At 35.9% G+C, this 16,923-nt stretch overlaps 3 protein-coding genes across 9 annotated transcripts; all 3 read right to left on the bottom strand.

Annotated features, from left to right (window-relative positions):
• Nucleotides 1-212: 212 nt before the first annotated feature.
• Nucleotides 213-2,001, bottom strand: LOC18611473 (transcription factor bHLH131-like protein). Its single transcript, XM_007047740.3, has 3 exons — nucleotides 1,221-2,001; nucleotides 876-1,127; nucleotides 213-712 (listed from the first exon to the last, which is right to left on the bottom strand). The coding sequence occupies exons 1-3, from the start codon at nucleotides 1,236-1,238 to the stop codon at nucleotides 308-310; spliced, it is 675 nt and encodes a 224-aa protein (XP_007047802.2). The 5' UTR covers nucleotides 1,239-2,001; the 3' UTR covers nucleotides 213-307.
• A 2,097-nt stretch (nucleotides 2,002-4,098) lies between these two features.
• Nucleotides 4,099-5,651, bottom strand: LOC18611471 (uncharacterized). The gene has a single exon (XM_018116884.2). It carries the CDS (start codon nucleotides 5,130-5,132, stop codon nucleotides 4,335-4,337), a length of 798 nt encoding a protein of 265 aa, XP_017972373.2. The 5' UTR covers nucleotides 5,133-5,651; the 3' UTR covers nucleotides 4,099-4,334.
• A 443-nt stretch (nucleotides 5,652-6,094) lies between these two features.
• LOC18611470 (Alkaline-phosphatase-like family protein) lies at nucleotides 6,095-16,811 on the bottom strand. Of its 7 annotated transcripts, XM_088802860.1 has the most exons (18): nucleotides 16,439-16,811; nucleotides 16,245-16,338; nucleotides 16,094-16,138; nucleotides 15,834-16,001; nucleotides 15,432-15,516; nucleotides 15,219-15,325; nucleotides 15,041-15,121; nucleotides 13,415-13,467; nucleotides 12,085-12,187; nucleotides 10,698-10,829; nucleotides 10,126-10,222; nucleotides 9,417-9,642; nucleotides 9,225-9,318; nucleotides 8,478-9,011; nucleotides 7,992-8,105; nucleotides 7,348-7,440; nucleotides 6,894-7,177; nucleotides 6,095-6,672 (listed from the first exon to the last, which is right to left on the bottom strand). In XM_088802860.1, exons 1-18 carry the CDS (start codon nucleotides 16,561-16,563, stop codon nucleotides 6,537-6,539), a joined length of 2,571 nt encoding a protein of 856 aa, XP_088658986.1. In that variant the 5' UTR covers nucleotides 16,564-16,811; the 3' UTR covers nucleotides 6,095-6,536. The 7 variants fall into 7 exon arrangements, with proteins under 7 accessions (XP_088658986.1, XP_017975282.2, XP_088658983.1 ...); XM_018119793.2 differs by having other exon boundaries at nucleotides 7,992-9,011; XM_088802857.1 differs by lacking the exon at nucleotides 16,439-16,811 and having other exon boundaries at nucleotides 7,992-9,011; nucleotides 15,834-15,979; nucleotides 16,245-16,337.
• Between the last annotated feature and the right edge of the window lie 112 nt (nucleotides 16,812-16,923).

The following is a 16,923-nucleotide window of genomic DNA, read 5'->3' as shown; positions in this document are numbered from 1 at the left end:
AATTTAAGCGACAGGTTGAACTCACATGTTGATGGTATGCTAATGCAATATATTTACCATTCATCAAGGTCTTGGCAAAGGTGCTTGAATTTTGAAGCACAAATCTACCCGAAGAAAATTAAGTCGTAGTTTTATACAAAATCTTAGTAGAGTTGGGGCAATCATGTTTCAAAATCCTGTTCTTTGTCATAGAACTGCAACTGCGAAAATGATTACACGAAGCACTATTTACCATTATTCTTTAAATATACTCTTAAACCTACCCTTTTCCATTGCTCTACAACTGCTAGAAATTACAACAGAATAATCAGTGAGTGAAACGAGGCTTCCCATTTTTCATCTTAGGTCTATCTACGGCCATCTTCAAGGCCCTCTTAAGCATACATATACCTTCATTTCCACTAAGCCCTTTTACCCACAACACACTTTTATTCCTTCCTCCTACAAACACCATCTCTGCTCTTACAACCCTCCCATTCACCGTCCTCACTGCCCGTGTCAGATCAGATATCAGCTCTGCCCTGTCGTCACAACTGAATGTTGCCTTCAACAAACTCCCATCGCTTTCACAATAACCCAAACTCAAGTTGTCTGACTCACCAGGGAGCACACCCTCTAAGCTTCCACGACAAACTGCTTTCGTTTCTTTTAGTCTCTTTTTCAACTCCCTTACCTGCCTGATTGTCTCGCCCAGCACGGATGCCTTGTCCATCTGTTGCATGAAATGAAACGATTGCTGAGTACCCTTTCATTATTAATGAGCTGGTTTTTTTTTTCATTTGTTCATTAGTAGAATTCGAGAAATTTCTGCAAACAAAATATAGAACTTAATCTAACCTTTGATGTAATACTAATTTTGTTCTATCATCACTTACTTTGATCAAGTTTGGTAGGATGGAACGGAGTATGTCATACTGTTGGCAGATACGCTTTCTTCGATGCCTCTCAGCAATTCTATGTCTCACAGCATTGGCTATGTTGGTCTCAGCCTTTGATTTCGTCTTCCTTGGCAAACTTTTCAGGAGTATGTCAATGGTGGGAATCACTTGTTGCGAAAGGCTGTTTGGCCTTGAGCATAACGCTGAACTATAGTAACCCCCAAGAGGATGTTGTATATCTTGTTCTAACTACAAGTACAAAACCCGAAGGTAAAACGCATGGTTTTGAGAAGATAGCTTGATAAAGGAATCAGAAAAGGGGTAAAAACAGTAAATCATTACCTGTTTCAGACGGACCATGGGGGACCTCAGGTTTGCCTCCAGTCAAAATTGTTCCTTCGAAAGAAAGAGGAAGAACAAATGTTTGCTCTCTATGGAGAGATTGGGAGAGAGATTTTGATCCAAAGAGCATCGTACAAGATTATTGCCCTTTACAGGTAATTAATAAGACGGGCATATGTATGCATTAAAGACAGGAAGAACAAGAGATATCACACCTTATAAATGAGAATCGATGTATCGAACATGGGATGATTTTATCTTATTTATAAGATGTTGTAATCTTAAGTATTTGATAAAATCCTGACATTTAATTCTAAGATATTGGAATGTGAAATTGTTGGTGTGATCTGATATTAACTCTATGGATTATGCAGCCGCGCCACCTCTCTACAGCCGGTGGCTCTCCGGCCTTTCTTTCCCTCTTCTGTCCCTTTTTCCCGATCAATTGCACTCAAATCTCCCTAACTCAAATCCGGGCCGCAGCTCCTGAGTTTCAGGAGGCAACTTCCCATAACCATCCTTTCTTAGCTCACTAAATTGATTTAGACGCCAGACTAGCTTGATTTAGACGCCAAGTCAGTGACTGATAGCAACCATACAAATAACTTGCCTAAACTCTAAACCCTAAATCCCTAAATCTTTAACCTGAACTCTAAATCCTTAAATCTTAAACCCTAAACTCAAATCATTTCTCAAATATAATACATTTTCAAATCTCATTTTTTTTTACTTTTTTTGAAAAAGTTATATTATCATGGCTGATTTTGTCTTCGAAGTCAAAAAATACAAACATTGATAAGGGCTAGCAAGGATTTGCCACTTGATTTCAATCCGAGTTAACGATAGTTTAGAAGTATATTGTCACCTATCTAATTTACAAGTTTGCTTCTATGCAAAGCCTCTGCAAAAAGAAGAAAGATATAACTAAAATCTTGTGGTCAATTCTCTTTATCGAAAAGTTATTTTTTCATAATTAATAGACTGTACTTTTAAAAAATTCTCTGATCACAATAAAAATAAAAAAAATTAACGGAAATGAAGTTGAATCTTCTTCATTCCTTTTTCTCTGGTTTAGATTAAATTCATCATTGCTTGTACTTAAAACTTTTATGAATAATATGTAATTAACTCTTATTTTGTTAAAAAAACAAAAACTCTATCGACTATGAATAGTCCTGAAGTTTGTTCCACAAGTTTATCATATCATTCCTCACAGACTCAGTTCAAAGAAGCGAATATGAGAGTTGCCACAATATTGGACAATGCTCAAGACAGTCGAACACCATTTCTGCTGCCTATATACCATGAAATTTTTGCATGATTTACCACACAATAAATGAAAAAAAAAAAAAAAAAGGAAGTCCATGGGTTAAATTATCTACTATTGGATTATCAGGCCTAACAATTTGGTCCAAGCTTTATAACTGCTCATGACACATATTTTGCACTGATTAAAGGCACCAGACCATGACAACTAATCTGTTAAAACAGGGACTTGGAAAAGAAGAACAGGGGATTTTGTTAGGTTACTAGGAATGATCATATAGTTTTTCCTTTTCTCCTTCCTTGAATGTTTAGTTTTGACCCATGAAATGGTAGGAATTCCATATGCAAGCAATATTCTGACTTTACCTTGAGAACACGATCTGGTGGAATTTCATCGTCTGCAGGGAAATAATTTGCTGAGATTGATAGTTCTGCTGGTGGTAATCACCACAATCATCTTCTATGGCGTTATCTGAATAAACCACCATTTTTTTATTCTTTTCCATTGAGCTGTTTCTGACATGAAACTGTCTTGCTCATTATTTGCCATTTTATCAACTACTAATTCACCTCTAACTATCATTGTTAAGTTCCATTGGGACCAATCATAACTAAATCAAGCCAGCCAAAAAATTAAAAAAATTGTCCATCAGCTATTCAGCTCTCTCACAACCATGACAGAATTAGCAAGTTCAACTAAAATCAAGGAAAGCTTTAGAAAAATAATTTGTGATTTGTGACTAGATACAAAGACCATAAGATAAATGCATAGCAAGACCAGCTTAACATAAGAAATTGCTAATGCCATCTAGGAATATCAAACTGTGTCTGTGCAATATCACCAACAGCAGGTATTACTGGAAAATCTAAAGTGGACCTTCTGCAAATTCATACCAAAAGAAATCACAAGTGTGAATGAAGACCAACGGAGCAAATAAGAACATCTCATGAGAAACCTGAAATCAGAGAAGTATGAAATATATTAGAAGACTTCATTTCCATTCACTTGGAACCCTCCTGTTTCATCAATCTTCTGATAGATATAGAGATTTGTGGAGCGTTTCCATCAACTTCCTTCTATCCATTTTTTCTTTCTTTTTCCTCATAGTACTTTCTAAGAAAGTGGACCCATAGTCAATTGACAAAGCTGGAATGAAACTGTTTGAGAGACAACAAGGGAACCAACCTTCAGTGTCCACAAATTCATTCATATCTCACAAACCCTTAAGTATCCACAAATTTATTCTTACTTCATAGATAGGCATTTTAATCAGATGGAACCAGCTTCTCTAGAAAGGCACTTTCATAGATCTTAATATGTTTATATTAGTATCTTCATTAAAAGCTAAAATTGTTTAAACACTGAGCGTGCAAAACTTGAGAAATATTATCAGGAAATTCAGCTTTAGTCCTCAATCAAGCTAAACTATTTGATGCGTAAAGACAAATGTAAAGTAAATCCTACACAACTGGTTATAACAAAATTTGTTCGAGAAACAGAGGTTGACACTATAATCGCCATGATTATCGAGTCCCTTCTAACATGTCATCTAAACAGTGAAAAACTCTCCCTTCAAGGACAAATAGTTAAACAAGAGATAAAAGCACATACTTAAGAACCATAACACAGTTTCCATTACTAATAACCATGAAATAACAAGAATTATCAAGATTCAAGAACATTACAACTACTGCATTTCGTTTTCAACTATGAGATTAGGAAACACATTGTCAGCGCCCTACACAATTTTGCTTTCCTGTTGAACTGTCTACTGTTAAAACCATATAGGCACAGAGAGGACTCCCTTTACAACCCTCAAATAACCATACCCTCTCCATAGACTTGGATCAATATATACCCTTCAACCCAACAAATATATCATCATCTCCCTCAAAGAACTCCAACTCATTCTCAATACAACCATCCTGACATCCACTTCCAACACCTACTCCTCCACCACTTCCACTTCCACAATCACCATCTCCAACTCCATTCCCAAGCTCCACATTCATTTCTAGAACACTCATCTTCTCAACTTTCTTCCCCTTTACCCCTTTGCCCATCATTTTCTTTGTATTCCTCGGCACAGATTTTACTCTCGTCATTACACGCCTTCCTTCACCAGTGTTCAAAACTTCTACTTTCACTTTACTACCCTTATTTTTCACATCCATATTTTTCGTCTCATCAGCACTATCATCAGATATCTCCACAACCTCATGCTTTTTCCCAGTATCTCCCCCACCAACCTCTTTCTTGTCACCCAAGAAACTATCCCCAAAACGACCTAATGGAAAAAACCCATATCCAGAATAATACCCACCATCTTTCCCTTTCACCAACAAACTTTCCGGAGGCGCAGCCACCGCCACTCCATGAAACCCTTTTCTACAATTCTGACAAACCAAGCAACACTCTTCATACTTCTTTTCATACTCATACATGTAATAACAGTATGGACAAACAGTCCAAAACGTGCCCTTCTCATTTTCACTCTCTAAAGGCGCTTTGTTTGGCTCTTTTTTTCCACTTCTTTCTTGCTTTAAATCATTCCTTTTGAACTCATTGCCATCGCAACCCATGTTAAAAAAATGGCTTTCCTGTTTTTGCTCGTATGAAATCTTTGTTTTGGAGGTATGGGTCATTGTTTTGCAGTGGGTTGAATGTTAGCAACTTGTTGAGTAAAAAAGAAGCTAATCAGTCATGAGGGTTTAAGTCTTAGAATGGAGAGAGCGGGTTCTGATTACGGGTCGGGTTTTCAAGAGTCGGATTTTCTTATAATGGAGGAGGAGGAGGAATTAAAGCAATAGTGGGGACGTGAAAAGAAAGGCTGGCGAACGATTAGGTGAGGTCCGGCTGATTCGGGTCGCATTCTTATTGGCGAGCGAGAGCGTAGGGAGAGGGAGAAACTGCAAAGATATTGAAATACCGAATGTGGACATGGAGTGGTGAAGTAGGATATGAGGGCGTTTTGATCATTTCTCAGCCCTGCAATCTGTACATCCAGGGGTACAGTGAGTGTCTGAGTGACGCAATTCTTCTGCTTGAGCAACGAGGATAATACCCAACGGTTACCTCTCATCAATCGTCAGTACAAATTTTTGTTTTGTTTTCTCTTTTCCTACACTTTTATCACACGAATTTGGAAAACAAAACAACTTACAATTATCATAATAATAATAATAATAATAATAGTCATTGTAAATTAAATTTTTATACATCTAAAATTTATTTTGATTTCATTTAATTCATATTTTTGTTATTTATTAAAAGTATATCTAAACGAATCTAGCACCTTTACTTCAACCCCAAGTAGGAATGCGATGCACATCTATATTTTTCTTTCCAGGATGATTCATGTGCTGACGCAAGTAAAACAGAGGTCCAACTCCTATTTCATCCTTTAAAATCCTAAATCAGCTACCATTATTTTGCCACATCATTTAAATATTATTGAAAAACTAAATTTTGATAAGAAAAATAAAGACAATACCATTCACCCGGTGTGAATGCCCATGTTTGTCTGCATTGTTCCATTTGCCAAAATAACAAACTCTGACCTGAAAGCAGAACAAATAAAAATAAAAAATCAAGATTTAAAAGCCAGTTTCAGAATGATCCTTCCTTTCTATCATGTAACCATAGGCATTCACCTGTCTCACCAACAAAATATTCAGCTTCATTTGACCCCAGAAATGATGTTTTTATGTAAACAAAGACCACCAACTGCTTCAGGAGTATCTTCTAATATTCCTATTACTATACTTTCTTCATCTGATTCCTACATGCAATATCACATCCATTGAGGAAGCTAGGGAATCTTACGAAACAACTAGTTACACCAACTGAGTTGGTTTCGAAGAATTCAAGATTGGGTTGCCCGTTACTCTATCTTGTGTTGTTGCTAATGGCGAGGTGCTTACTTTTCTGCATGGCCAGTACCAAATGCGTCTATGGAGGAAGTTAGTGAAATAAAAAAGAAACTAGTATTAAATGACCTTCCACCATATTGGAAGAACACAAAATTGGGTTGCTAATTGCTCTGAGTGCTATCTTGTGTTGTTGCTGATTGGTACTTGCTTTCTTTTCCGGATGCCCAGTACCAAATGTGTATAAATTCCAGTTGCAGCCACAATGGAGACCCCTATGTAAGTGCATAGGGTTGTTGCACAGACATACAGGTACCTGGACATATTTGTGTCATTAGTTTTACCACAAGCAAAGTAAATAACACGGATTACAGTAAATCAAATACTTCTATGGTTTTTACAAAATAGGTTAAATGTTACTTAAGAACAAGAACACCAGCTATCCATGCAATTTTTTGACATCATTGCAACATGCTTGCAGACACATTTGAATCATCTAAAAGCAGCAAAGTTTTTCTGATGAGACTTAAAACTTACTTGGGTGAGAAAACACTCCAAACAAATAAATGATTCCTCATCAACAGCAATACAACTGTGTACGCAGTCAACAGAATTGAATTGAAGACCAGAGGAACGAGGCAAGGAAAACCAAGCATCATCATGAGAAGGTCTCCAGCATCTGCTTTCTCAGGAATTACAAGATGGGCAGTATTCTTCATAGAGATGTACATTACCAGGCTAAGAAGAATAAACATGGGGGACGCATAGGTGATAATAAACATTAGAACGCCAGACAGCAATGTTGAGTGACTTGATATGCCCTTGCAATGAGCAAAAAACAATATTGGGAAAGTTAGATAATTTAATTAATATCAATATCTTAAATTTCATATGTATAGCAAAGATTAAGTTTGAATACAAGTCTTCCAGTAAAAAAAGGTCTGCATTCGAGTGTATATTAACAGTGAGCAAGGAAAAAGAGAGTACATACAATGAAAGCTCCAGCAACATCAATAGTAGCTAGTGTATTGCTATTTCCTAGAGCAAAATGACCAGCCATTCCCAAGTAGTACAATGCTGCAATCTAAGAAAACAAAACAAAGTCCTGACATTAGTACCAGAAAACTGTTGGTCATTTCATGAGTTCCTAAAAGCACTTCACACCTTTTCAACTTATTTTTGTTCATGTATGTACAGGCTTAATTTCTAACGTTTGATTTTAAACAAATTTAGAGTTTCTTTGGCAAAGAGAGAAAAAAGCAAAACACAAACTCCAGAACAACAGAGGGGGGTGGGGGTTTGAAGAATGAAAAAGAAGAGTACTAAGTCAAGGATGTACTAGTGCTCATTAAGGAGAATGTCCTTATGAATTTAAAAATGAGGCAATGAACACTGAAATCTAACTCTCACAACTATGAACATCATAAAATGCACAAACTAATCCTTTAGAATGAAACTATGAGGGGGCTCTCAACCCTTAGCAATTAGCATGCTCCTTTCATCCAAAAATTCACTTGAGAAAGTTCAACATGACTCCTATCTATTTATTGGGATAGTAGCATGCAAAATTACTTGTCTTCAACACAAATGAGAAAATAAAATAATTAATCAGGAAAATATAAGGTAGCAACTGACCTCTATCCACTCTTTATATTGGGTTCCATTACTAGCAAAATAGAGCAAGCTGGCCAATATTTGCACAAGCAGCAATAGTATGGGTGTTGAGTTAATTGGCTGTTGGAGCAACAGCTGCAGAAGACACCAACAATATATGTATGACCACCCAATCACATATAAAGAATCTCTTAATTCCACCAACGGAAACTTCTCTTGAATGCTAAGAAAAAATGAAGTAGGTGAGAGGGTATTATCAGTAGGGCAAATCTTAAAGGTTGAAAAAGGAATAAGCCATGGCAAGGCCACAACAATCCCCATAGTCGCAGCACCAAGAATTGCATAGATTATTTGTGCCAATAAGGTAGCTCCATAATAAGTTGACGAAAATGTATAATCCTGATATCTTATGATATGCAACAAAACCAGCAATGCAGACATCAGAAAGCTAAGTCTGACCATCTGAAAAAATTTTCCCTTTGATTCTATTGAAAATAGAGCACATACACCTATGCTGATCACCAGGAATGCAGATATTAGCTGAAGCAATTTCACATAATGACTCCCAGCCAGTTCAAGCCATTTAGAAATGTCAGGTAGAGTAGGCCAGTTTACACCACCTTGATGCCAGCCTCTCAAAATCCTTCCGGAGATAAGCAGCAAAAAGATTAAACACATTCTAGAATAAACTTTTCCACTTTGTCCTTTGTGAATGCCAAGAGAACTTTGGACACCAACTGGTGCAAGGGACTGTGCTGTTTTACGGAGTAGTAAGAGATAGAATGTGGATACCACAAAATACCATATGTAATGCTCTTCCTCTACCATAGAACTTGATCCCATACTTGTAACAAGGATCAAGATAACACCAAGAATGAATGTCTCATCTAAAGACCAGCCATTCATGCTATCATTTAAGTTGGAGGGCTGTCGCTTTCCTCCCAGATAAATTTCTCTGACCCAGCAAAACATCAGGCTTGATAATATTACACATGAGATAAACATTGTTGCTAGTCCAACAGCAAGTAGCTTAACAGGTTTCTGCCCAAAAGAAAAAAAAAAAAAGAATTGTTCAAGTTCAAAATGAAAATAAGGTTAAAAGGATAGATAAGATCTTCAAGAAAAATAAATAAAATTAGTCAATGTTTTTTTTACACCACTCCTGGAATATCACTAATTAATTTTTATTTTAATACGAAAGAGACTTAAAATTTTTCAATCAACTCAGAAACTTGTTAAAGTAAATATACATACATCAGTGGATCTGCGTGATAACCACTCACTTGCAGATTTCAGAAACTTGTAATATGCTGCTGCAGTCCTGCTGTACTCTTTGTTGCTAGCAAACCTACAAGTTACACAACAACAAATGGTAGTAAAAATATTTGTAACTGGATAATATTTAATGATTGTGATGCTAAAAAGTGTAACATGCAGAAAACCCACTCAGAGCCCCCCTTAGACTTCAAGGAGCTGTGTAGAGCTTCCGCTTCCATATACAAGCAACAAAGCATATTCGCTGTACTATGATTGCACTCACTAGGACCAGAACTCTGATGATTACTGAATACATCACAGGGGAAATTTCTGCATGGTAAACCTGATAACTGAGCTTGCAACAATCTGAGCAACTGCCAAGAATTCAACTCCAGAGCCCTCAGACGTTGGTCCTCTGAATTCATCAAGAAGGAAAGGAATTAGATGATCACATCAGCTTAGACAGCGTATGGGCGTAAAAGGGAGTGATTTATTTTCTAATTTGAAACATTCTCTCGCTAAAATTCCATCCCTATTTATCACTTCGGGCTAGAGGTAATAATTTGGCCCAAACTCCACCGGTTTCAAATACGCACATAATGTATACTTTAAGACTCTTCTGTTGCACCCTGTGCATAACTGTAAATGTGATTCAATGAGTCCATCAAGAACAGCATCTTATGGAAGATGAATAGAGCAACAAATATTTGTAAAAAATTTCCATACTCCAGGCTACAGAGGAAAAGCATGCCACTATGATATCATCTAGGAACAAGGCAGACATAACCTTCAGAAAAATTATATATTTCTTTTGCCAAATAATATCCACTTTTTCCCCTTTTCCTTCTACATTTTTGTTACTACTTCATGACTGATCAAGAAAGAAGTAGAGATGAACCTTTTAGAGAATCAAAAGCCTCTCTAATAAGAACACCAACATTGTTCTTAGGGATTGGCATACCAAATAGAAGAGCCAAGGTGGGTGCAATGTCAACCTGCATCAAAAAAATTTTAAAATTAGATAACTCTATCAGTCATTATACTACAAAAATTACAATAGCATGGTTAACCAAGCTCTTGAACCCTGATCTAATATCTGGAAGTTCTCATCACTGCTAAAGCACTAAAACGTTTCTTTCACCTACTGAGGGTTTCCATTAACATATAAGGAGAAACTTGCAAATGCTCAAATTTCCTCAATTGAAGGGTAAGAGTAAAAAATGATGAAAAACCTAAATGAAGTTAATAGGATCCCATTCTAGCACTGACAACTTTCAGTGGAAGAAATGATGTTTAAGTCCCTATTAAGTTACAGAAGAAAATGATAAAAGTGGTATACTGGTATGCTGGAACACATATGCACAATGTAACAGATGAAGAGTTTGTGATACAGCTTGAGGAAACATACAGAACCATCAGAAACTATCCATAGCAACAATATAATGTTGGGAAGTTTCATCATTTAATTACCTGGTGAATGACTGATGCATAGTCAAAGACATGATTCCTCAGGCCAATAAAAAGAGCTAAGGAGTCAGTTTCTTCATATGAAGAACCCCCATGATTACCATTTTCTGTCATGCCATGATCACTTACTACCATCTACATGTGAAATAAATGCAAATATCAGTAAATCCCAAACAACAGATGATTCAAAGGCCATAAACAAACCAAACTCTCAAGAGCAACAAAAAATAGATCTGAACATATATAAGTAATCACATCACATGAAAGCAAGATGCAGCATGAAGTGGTAAGAGGATCAATCAGTCACCACCGAATATCTCATATTTATTTATGAGGAGACCAGTTTTAATGGGCCAGCAGTGAATATGTGGGCATGCATACATGCTAATGCAAAGGGCTTACTAAAGCAAGCCAAATGCACTTGAATTGTAAACCAAATTTACCCTAATGTTGCCATGGATGGAAAGACAAAGCTCTACTTTAAGAATGCTTACTTGACACGAAAATACTGCTGTAAACTAAGAAGCCTTCACACATAGAGACACTCAAGTCTCTGTGTCATTTGATAACATGAAATATAGACGTATTAAAGAAGTCTTGACTTCCTTATTGTAATAGTCAAAAGTCCTTTGCTCGCATATAGAGAAAGAAGGTCAAATCAAAGCTCTATAGGGGTCTATGTGAATAAGTGTTTAAACACCTTAGTTTGAAAACCAAGAACTAATGACAATAGAATGGACCAATATTTACTCACAAGGCTGATTGACAACATTGATAGCTTGCTAACACCAAATTCCCATCACCAATTGCCTAGCAAAAGCTTATATATCATTTCCATTTCCATAACTGTTAAATGACTGTCATCAACAAGAACTTGCATGCATGCAAATAAACACACCCACATTCCAATTAGTAATTGGCTTACAAAAGCTTATATATGTATTCCCTTTTCCACAAACATCAATGACTGTCAAGAAAAAGAATTTGCATACACACATATAAGCATATATAAGCAAGCATATTCAAGCATACACAATCACAATGCTGCTCATCACTATCTAGTCTGTATATCATTACAAAATATTCATTGAAACCTCAAAAATCTTTCTACCAAATACATAGAGGTAGTTTCACAAAATGATAACCACAATTTTAAATCCAGGTGTAATTGTCAAATAACGATCATAGAAAGTGCTGGAGACAAATCCATGACTGGGGGCCAATTTTGCTGCATTAAATCCTCCAATTTTCCCCTATATGTTAGGAAACTCTCTGATTATACATCAAAATTATCAATCTTACAAGATTCCAGAAAAGTAGGGATCCAATTATTTGGAGCCAGTATATCAGTTTGATATCAGTAATTCAAGAAGAATTAAATAGCACAAACCAAAAGTGTCCGCCCTCTGGCATTTCCTTGGGACTGAGTGGTACTTGAATGAATCAACTTCACCACCTCATCCATCTCCTTTAGCTTTGGGGCCATCAACATACTAAAACAGATGAACAAACATGCAGATGAGATTCAAAAAATACAACAACAACCAAACAAACAATCTTTTTCCCACCATGCAAACCAATATGTATATCAAGTAACAAAGGGAGAAAAAATCATATTAATAAGATGGTTAAATTATACTAGCATCCTTGAGTTTTGATCATATTAGACTTCAAACATGCATTTTGCTCAAAAAGGTGATATAAGGATACTGAATTGACAATTACACCTCATTTCGACACAACACAAATCAAATATTTTATACTGCAAACACAAATTGTCCTGAAAATAACACTAAAAATGAAAAAGAAATTAAAAAAAATAGAAGCCAAGAGACGCGATGTGAATCATCCAATAAGTAATGCTACTGGGCAAAGAGCAAATAATAAGTAATGTCCCAAAAAATGCACCAACCTATACTTTAAAAAGGAAATGTGTCAAGAATTACACTATTCATATGTGTATGTGTAAAATTAGCCAAATATATGTATCTTCACTTACATCTCTTAGTAAATAAAATTGACCAAATATGCTAATAAGCTCACATTATAGCTCATGTTCATGACTCGTATCTTTTTTATTTTATAAGCGTTCATGACTCATATCAAGATTTATAATTATACTGCTCTCTACTTTAGTCTTTATGTATCATTATTTTATCCAGCTTTGCCTGTCATCTAGATTCACAATTACAATTTGATCCAAAGCCAATCAAACAAAAGAAAAAATTTGAGAAGGAATTAGTCAAGAGAGAGAAAAAAAAATTGAGACAGAAAAAGGATATAATTTTAGTGACCATATTTATCCCAAAAAGAAAAATTCAAAGTAAAACAACATATTGATCATCATTTAAAACACAGCTCATGCCAAAAGGCTGCATTTAGATCATAATGAAATGTAGGCAGTTCCACAAATATGTATAGCAACAAATGTTACTCATTTAGGTTCTAATGACAATGTTTTATGCAAATGTTAGTCATATGCATGTATGTACACACACACGCGAGCGCGTGCGCGCGCACACACACATGTATATGCATTTAGCACGACGGACATTAGTCATTTGCAATTTGAATTAAAATCTCTTATGCAAATGCTGAGGATGGGAAGTGCATCGCAAGAACATGTTGCCTCAGAATCCAATTATAGCCTGAATTGAAGAATAAGATTGCAATTTAGCTCATATGAAGATAAAGGCATAACCTAACCACATAAAAAGTACCTGCTCCGGCCACCGATATGTCCAACATGATCCAAGCCTAGATAATGCAGAATCTGGAAATAGTACCAATTAAAATCATGCCACAATGGAGGTGAAGTGTACCACCAAGAAAAATATAATTCAAAAATCAAATTTTCAGCTTAGCTTTTAGAATAACTAAATATAATTACTAATGCAAATTTGTAATTGGACACTTTCATATAACCAAAATAGTAACTTCTCATTCTCATAATACAGAGAGTTTATCAAGAGCATCAGCATGGGAAAAGCAAAAGTTCTTACTAAGGTGTGATCAGACCACTGCTTAACATTAGAATAACATAAGAGATGTAAATCAAGGTGAGCCGTACAGAAGTACAAAGTGAAGAGACTACAACCAATAGGCAGGCCCAACACAACTCAATAAAGCCTAATCAAACTACAAAGAGAAAACCACACAAACAGAAAATCTTACTCTCATTCTGCTCAATCTAGGGCCATTTTTTTTTATTGCATCATGAACCATACTTTTCTTTTCAATATAGACAGCACCAGAGTCCCCTTCTAATTGTTGGAGTACTTGCATTAAATCATGCTACGTTCATGCCACTCTCAAGTTTATACAACATAATCACTGTTTTTCAAGTATTTGCAAAGAGAAGAGTTCTAAAGAGGCAGAAATCTCTAAAAGACAAGATTCCCATATCAAGAAACACTGGAAGTAAATTAACAAAGAACATGCACTTAAATTAAGACAATGAAGGAAAAGCATCCCTATGCTTTCAATATAAAACACCAACAAAGTACATAGTATTGGCATATTATATTAACCTTCAAAGTAGTCAATAAAAACTACATTAACTATAAGGAATTTACATATAAAACAGATCAGCATACAGGTTGGAGCCAAATAAGACAACAAACACCTGAAGTGTGTAACTAAAATGTTTGCCAAGAAGCCCAGAAATAAACCTGTCCTTGGGCTGGGTGCCCACCAAGCAGACAGAGGCTGGGCCTTGACAGGATATTCTAGGTGGGCCCAGCCTGACCTGGGACAATATAACATTAATAAGATTTTTTTAATTTAATTTAAAATCTAAAATATATTTAAAAAATATGAAAATATTATTATAAATTTTTTCTATTTTAATAATAAATTTAATAAACGGGCTTAAATGGACAGATCTGGATAGGTCCGGCCTGGCACTAGCTTTTAGAGGTGTCAACTTGGCCTGGCCCTGCCCATGAACACCTCTAACACAAAGAAACACATGCTCAAATCCCAAACAGAAACCTATAAAGCTGAAAATGAAACTTCACACCTTACACAGGCCTTTATGTTACTACAGTTTATACTGAATGTCAAAGAAATGCACCAGAAAATTCTTCATTAAAAGAAAAATCAAAGACCACCTTAACCACCGGCACCAGAATAGCATGAAAGGAAAGATGAAGTGGTAGCCATGACCTTTTTAACTTTAAGAAAGGTAGAAAGTACTTAAGTTGGCACCCTTTGGTGTTTATTGTGTTAAGTTTCTCCAATTATAATAATCAAAAGTAAATAAAAAGAAACTGAGACAAATATCACAATAAAAGATATTACAAGATATTTCTATTTAGATCATTTAAAAAAAAACAAATGCTAACCATAAGATTCCAGTCATCTCTACTAAGCTCATCTCCCAAATGTCGCGAAACATTTTGATCTACTTGCACGGTATCCTTAACCTGTATCAAGACCAAATTTAAGTAAATGTCACAAATCAGTTTACTTAATTTTTTATACTTCAAAGAGAAAAGACTGCATGCGAAGAATGAGAGATACATAGAAGCTGCTAACACCGTCATGCCTTTTGAATACCCCAGGAAACAACTTCAGCCATGTTTCATCACCAAGCATCACCATTTCCCAACCAATCCTGAAAAACTGGCCTGCAAACCATATAAGTGAACAATGAAGTTGTACCCGTCAATAGATTCCTTAAAAACAACAAGTAGTCATCAATTACAGAACTTCAAGAAAGTTATATGATCTAACCAAGAAGATTGTCATCCAACATAGCCTGTGTGTTAAAATTGAATGCCACATCCAAGAATCCTCCAATTGCACCGGACACCATAGCCTAGAATGACAAGCTAATGCTGTGAGGCCCAAACCATATCCCCACAAAACTTATACTTTTTTCCTACATCTTTAACTAGGAGAAATTATTACATAAGTTCTAACCCAAAAATCAGAATGCAAAACCTCGTAAAATTAGTCCTATCAGCATATATGAATCCACATTTTAATAACGATAACTTTTTCAAATAAATGAAACGTTTGGTCTCGTAAATTCTGCAATGACCGAACTGAATCCTGATATGCTGGGCTGCGGCTGATGTAATTGGACGGATGTATGTAATATTTTCCTTTAAGAACATGAATAAAAGACCACACCTTCAATCTAGGCATTGTGACAGTTGGAGGGGCGGCCTTAGCATGGTAACCAACAGCCAATCCACTGGCTAGCAATGACTGAATATAAGGCATAGCTTCCAAACATTGCTTACTAGGAGGTTTCCCATTCTTGCCAAGCACGAATTCTGCTGGAAGACCATCAATAACCTAAACTAAACTAAAATCCTTGTAAATTATACAACAAAAACTCATACTTATCCTTAAAAATTAATCAAACAAACAAACCAAAACTAACTTACCATTAAAATTAGCCTATCAAATAAAGAAGGAATCCCCGACAATTCCTATAATACAGAAAAAATAACTTCAAATTTTCAGAACAATTAAAAAACAAAACACACAGTTTTTTGCTTTTTTTCACTTTATGTTATAACTACTATTAGAACGAACTTTATATAACGATCTGAGTTGATCGGACGGCAGAGTCGTTTCGCTTTGATTCCCAACTGAGTTGCAAATAGGTAAGTGGAAACTCTCCGAGCCACTGAAGATAAAGCAAAGCAATGTCGAAAAGAAAATTAAGATAAATTTTAAATTGAAAATGACATTCTTTTTTGTTTGTTTTTTAATGGAAAACTGTTTACCTGGTGCCGGTGAGAGCCGGTTTGACGGGAAAAAAGCCGAAGACGAAAAGAGAAAGGCCAATGATTTGAATGATGACTCCGGTTAGAGTGATCAAAGCCAGTTTGGTGCAGGTGAGTGGCGGCATTTTTAAGGAGTTTGAATTAGGAAATGCTCAAAATCCCTAAATTGCTTTAGTCTAATCAATGGAGTTCGGTCAGAGACGAACGAGAGAGTGAGGAACGAAGGGACACATACATAGGGAGAGAGTTTGAACATGTATAACGAATTTTGGAGTTCTTGTCTTTGAGAATGACTTTATAAGGACATTTCTGTCAATAGGCTTTTTCCTACGAAGTGGCCAGGTTCGTACAGAGGATATTATATTTCTCCTCTTTGATAACCTTTGCTTTTTTTTTTTTTTGTCTAACCAATGGCAAGTTGACTGGAAACAGATGGTATCAAAAATAAAAAGGATTGTTGGTTGCTGCAGCTTGCATGGAAATGA

The sequence above is a fragment of the Theobroma cacao genome, chromosome 1 (genome assembly GCF_053813885.1).
Source record: "Theobroma cacao isolate CCN51 chromosome 1, ASM5381388v1, whole genome shotgun sequence".
Classification (NCBI taxonomy): domain Eukaryota; kingdom Viridiplantae; phylum Streptophyta; class Magnoliopsida; order Malvales; family Malvaceae; genus Theobroma; species Theobroma cacao.
The sequence above is the reverse complement of the archived record's forward strand: the minus strand, read 5'-3'. Positions and strand labels throughout refer to the sequence as shown.

Coding starts and splice junctions, on each gene's coding strand:
- LOC18611470 (XM_018119793.2), bottom strand. CDS start 16,563: ATGCCGCCACTCACCTGCACCAAACTGGCTTTGATCACTCTAACCGGA. Junction 12,188..13,414: donor CATATCGGTGGCCGGAGCAG/GTACTTTTTATG, acceptor CATCTGTTTTAG/TATGTTGATGGCCCCAAAGC. Junction 10,830..12,084: donor CCAGAGGGCGGACACTTTTG/GTTTGTGCTATT, acceptor TTTCACATGTAG/ATGGTAGTAAGTGATCATGG.
- LOC18611471 (XM_018116884.2), bottom strand. CDS start 5,132: ATGACCCATACCTCCAAAACAAAGATTTCATACGAGCAAAAACAGGAA.
- LOC18611473 (XM_007047740.3), bottom strand. Junction 713..875: donor TCCTACCAAACTTGATCAAA/GTAAGTGATGAT, acceptor TTCATGCAACAG/ATGGACAAGGCATCCGTGCT.